This window comes from Papaver somniferum, chromosome 7 (genome assembly GCF_003573695.1).
Source record: "Papaver somniferum cultivar HN1 chromosome 7, ASM357369v1, whole genome shotgun sequence".
Classification (NCBI taxonomy): domain Eukaryota; kingdom Viridiplantae; phylum Streptophyta; class Magnoliopsida; order Ranunculales; family Papaveraceae; genus Papaver; species Papaver somniferum.
Window position 1 is genome coordinate 234,353,225 of NC_039364.1, and position 5,080 is coordinate 234,358,304.

Here is a 5,080-nt window from a genome sequence, read left to right on the forward strand (position 1 = left end):
AATTCCTTTGTATTGGAAGTTTCAAGTTCTTTCTAAGAATTTATCTAACTTGAGATTCAAGATTTTAGATTACTTTGGACTCATTGAATCTTCTTTAATTTTCAAGGAAAACTTTTCACACACTTAAGAAGTGATTTCTCTTAACTAATTCCTTTGTATTGGAAGTTTCAAGTTCTTTCTAAGAATTTATCTAACTTGAGATTCAAGATTTTAGATCTTCTTTTAGACAACTGCCTCTTTGTACATGTATATTCTTGGTACTTTAAAGTTATCTCTGGTAGTAACTCTTATAGTAGAATGCACATGAGCTGATAACAATAATCTACAAACTATCAACCTAATTGCAAGTTCAACTCTTACTAAAGAAATAAATTTTTGTATCCAAAGAAACTACGGGAATCACTTTTCCAACAAATCCTCCATATGGAGTCCGACCCCTTCCTCCTAAAATTTGCTGGAAACTTATCAAGGGATTTATAGACCCACTCTTTTAATCCGAAAATTCTATATATATATATATATAATTTTGATATTTGTAGGATAGTGCCACACAATACGCAAATTTAAAACAAAGAAATTTTATGGAACCTAGGTATTTTAACTGAGTTACCAAACATACGAGGGATTTGCATGACCCTGGGATTTTAATCCCACTCGGAATTGTGAATTTTGCAACCAAACCCACCGTAATCATTTTTTTATGGTCACATAATTTTAATTAGGATTCTTTTTTTCTTTACTTAATCACATATTATTCAAACACTAATCATGATAATTATTCCGAGAGTAATCCAGGAAGATCGAGGCTACAGTTTTGGATGAATCAAAGTAAAAATCTAGGAAAAACCCATTTGACAAGATGTAGGCAAGTTCAGAGAACTTATATTTTTTTGGTACTGAAGTTGTTGGACAAGGTTAACGCACCACAATGATACCAACTTGATTAAAATCTAGGGGAGTTCAACTAGCGCATTGAAGTGTAGGATATTGGCGGCTGTTCTATTTTTGCGAAGACAAATTGATGCAATCATGGATCTATAGTTGTACATTTTTTGTGAAGACAAATTGATGTAATACATGGATCTATAGTTGTACAGTCTCGTCAGGTTGCACCATTATCGACTCATAAAAACCAAACAATTGTATTGTGAAGGTGACTATCTATCATAATCTGATCAAAAATATTGGAAGGTCTATCAGAAATATTTCAACTCAACCCGCTGATTTTGTACTAGGACGAAAAAAACAGTCAACATGACCTTCAGTTGTATATAAAATTTTTTTTAAAAATGATTAGGTTGCATCCAGCGAATCACATAAAAAGGGAGTTGTCATTAGTTAAGATACCATTTAACCCTATTGAAGGTCGTATAACAAAAAAAAAACGGCATCCTAATGCTTCAAGGGGAAAAAAAAAAGTCAAGCTGGAAGAAAAATTAAAACTTTGGGCCCCAACAATGTGGCTCTAGGCAATAGCCTAGCTGGGCTGGTTTATAAGACGGCTCTGGCTCTCTGAGATAGACTCCAGACTAACTGTCAGAGGAATAGGAATCATAAATGATCAACTTCGTGGTCGTTAATGCTATGAGAAATGCTTTGTCCTTGGTGGACAGGTCAGGATGATTTCTGCTTCTGTTTCGAAGATCTGATAACCGTCCCCAGCCAATCGTCAGGAATATCACCTCTAATCTCCCCATTTAGAGCTCGAAATGAATGGTCTGTAGCAGCCTGGAAAACAGAAAGAAGCTCATTCACTAACTCATTGTTTGGAAGTTTAGAAAAACTGTAAAACATAAGAGAGGTACTCACCTTTACGATATAAACATCAATTCCAAGTTTTGCTATCAGTGCAGCTTCTGTTATCTTGGTTATCATTCCTCCGGTTGTATCATGCGCAGCGACCGTAATTTCAACTATCCATCAAAAAAAGAAAAATTGGCCTCTATGAATGATATTTACACTACTTTCGTAATGTGGGCGTGGCTGGATATCGTTTGCTAAAGAAAAGGGCTTTGGAGAGTGAAGTCATGATAACCCACAGAAAACAGAATTAAATTCGCACATCTCCCACTAACCTTGCTTATTCATGTTTTCTACGGCTACAATAGACCAGTTTCCATCCTCATCAACAGCTGGCGTGGTTAAACAAATTAGGAATAAGCTCAAAAATGATGAAGATGTGAAAAGTATAAAACTCCAATCACATATTCCTGAATCAACTTAACAATCTTGTAAAAGAAAAAAACAAAATAGAGGTCCGACCAAGTTATAAAAAGGGATTCTAAATAGATCACTCACCTATCTCTCTGAGAAGTACAGCATTGGAGTCTGTAGGTGGACGGTCATATACTCCCAACACATCTGTCTATGCTCACCAATAGGAAAAATCATGTAGAAGACTTGGACAGAATATAGATACATACTGGTTTTGAAGTTTAACATATGCTATGAACATGTGGCAACAAAGATAGGAAAACTGTGGAAACACTGAAGTCAATCATCTCGACAGTTTGACATCAAAGGTAAATGCATGTGTATCAGATATAAGACATGGAAAAAGAACTCAAATATCAAAAGGATACTAGGAAAACAACATATTCAGGCTTCAGCACCTCAGCAAGATGGCGTATAATGACATCACCACTTAATATAGTGCAGTCCTGATCGATTTGAGTGATTGCAGTGTTAGTAAACAACTGGATGTTGAATTTCAAAATCTCATATGACAACTTCATTAGAGAAACAGAACCTGTAAGTCGTCATACACCGCATCTCCATGCAGAACCTAAAAAAGGAAAGAAACTGTCTGTGTTACGATTGCTAACACTCAGTTAAGCCAGAAAAACCCTGAACGGCAAGGCAAACATAAAGGGCAACGCTCAACTTACAGGGACAAAACCAGAGTCGATTGACTTGGCAATCTGAGATGTATCAGCAGCTGATATCTGTGACCAGAAATAAAAGTTCCTGTAAAAAATGACGAGATGGCAAAGACACATCAGATAACGTGTAACTTTTATTTAGAGTTTCTTACATTTCTTTCGCATGTAGACCATCCAGAAGCAAATGGAGACATTCCAATAGATGGGATTCCCTCTGTAAGAATGCAAAAGAAGGAAGAAAACTCCTGTAAGACATGAGGGAGTGGAGCATAACACTTATTATTGTCTATGTTCTAAAATCGTACGATTGGAAAACAAAGTAAAGGCACATTGCTAATTATCTATTCTCTTAAATTAGTCTGCTGGAGTATAAATTACAAAGACTAGACGGAAACCCACCTCTGGCTAGAGCTCTTACAATTTCAAGGTTTAGTGATGTCACCTGGAACAGTAGAAACAGTTAAACAACAGCAAAGTTACAATTAATATGAATATCTTCCAGGTAGACAATGAAATGAAATTGTACCCTTGTAAGACTTCCTTGTATGTTATCTCATCAAGTTGATAATAATGGTTGGTTTTAAAAATTAGGTGCAATGTAATTGGTGTCCCATCAATGTAGTAAAATCCAGTTACCCAGAAAAGAAGGGTTATAGCAACGACTCTTACAGAGATACGTGTTGCAACAAATCCAGCCTTGACAAGAGGATTACACAGTCCTCCTTTATGAACACCAGACTTACTAGCCTGAAAGTGACCAAAAGATCCTACACCCACAAGTGAAAAATGTCAAGTACTTTTTTGGTGAATTGTTAAAAACTTATTCAAGACTGCCGCAGGGAAGCACAAAAGGAGCAACCTGCACCAGAAAAACAACAACAACCAAGTCGGAAAGAGCACATAGGATGGACTTTTTTGCTCCGCATCGCACACTAAACCTAAAGAAAGAACCACTCAACAGTTCGTGAAATATTACTAGACAAACTATATCTCCTGGGAATAATCAAGATTCAAATGTCAATTATGAAGACTAGAAAATGTCAAAGGAAGCTATGACTATGATTCTACATTGGAAACAGATACAATTAACCATACAGATCAGATGGATGGAACACTTAAAAGGGGATGTCAACCTGTTCATAAAGAGTACGGATATTTTTCCCCCGCATTGCACACATATAACAACAACAAAGATGGAAAGATCACATATGCGGACTAATTTGCTCAGCGCTGCACACTAAATCCTAAAGAAATGAACTCTCAAATGTTGATGGAGTTAGTTTACTGAACACACCGAATCTTATTGGCACAATCAGGCTTCAAATGTCAATCATCATACATACTCTCAACAAGTACCAGTCTATTGCAAATGACTTTAGGTAGCTATGACTATGATTCTACATTGGAAACAATTACAAATCAGATGGAAGTATGGAACACACTTCAAAGGGTCTGTCTACCTGTTCATAAACTCGAATTTTAGCAAATAAAACTGTTAAAAATTTAATACTAAGTCTTAAAAAGCGAATAAGAACATCAAAATACCTGCCCCATGAACAATGATGAATTTACTGAGGTCTAACTCAGACTGATCTCCAAATTCATCTGGATTAATAGAAATTTCTGAAACACCCCCACCAGCTCTTTTGCTCCAATCCATCCCAAGAACCTTAATAGAATCAGTAGAATTCGAAGAACCCCCGCCGTTCACCATTGCTTGTCTAAGCTGTTTAGAAACAATCCCAAGATTCTCTTCGTTGATTTTTTCCAATTCATTTTTACATGTAATTGCAGCACCACCCAGTTTCACGATGCAGCGAAGGGGTTTTTCTGAATAATTGGTTCGACTCTGGTTTTCCTCCATTATTATTACTAACTGAGAATTTTAGTTGTACTACTTACTGAGAACTGATTTAGATCTGGCTAGGCTGATCTGACTCAACTTCCAACTTCAACTTCAATAAGGGTAAAACTGGTATTTGGACTATTATTTTATTTTATTTTATACTTGGTAGAGATAGACTGCAATTTTTTTTATAAGAAGACTAATATTTGTTTTTATTTTTTTATAAGAAGACTAATATTTAATTATAGAGGAAGTGTTCATTACAGATGATGGGTTCTAATCTCGTTTCACCAAATTCTTTCACTGTTTGCATCTATTCTTCCCCTCCTGCTAACCGTTATGGCACCCTAAC

At 35.9% G+C, this 5,080-nt stretch overlaps 1 protein-coding gene across 1 annotated transcript; it reads right to left on the reverse strand.

Annotated features, from left to right (window-relative positions):
* Positions 1-1,277: 1,277 nt before the first annotated feature.
* LOC113299878 (isopentenyl phosphate kinase-like) lies at positions 1,278-4,809 on the reverse strand. The gene is made up of 11 exons (XM_026548977.1): positions 4,428-4,809; positions 3,552-3,649; positions 3,282-3,324; positions 3,035-3,096; positions 2,889-2,945; positions 2,750-2,785; positions 2,583-2,660; positions 2,299-2,365; positions 2,076-2,132; positions 1,810-1,913; positions 1,278-1,728 (listed from the first exon to the last, which is right to left on the reverse strand). The coding sequence occupies exons 1-11, from the start codon at positions 4,744-4,746 to the stop codon at positions 1,615-1,617; spliced, it is 1,035 nt and encodes a 344-aa protein (XP_026404762.1). The 5' UTR covers positions 4,747-4,809; the 3' UTR covers positions 1,278-1,614.
* Between the last annotated feature and the right edge of the window lie 271 nt (positions 4,810-5,080).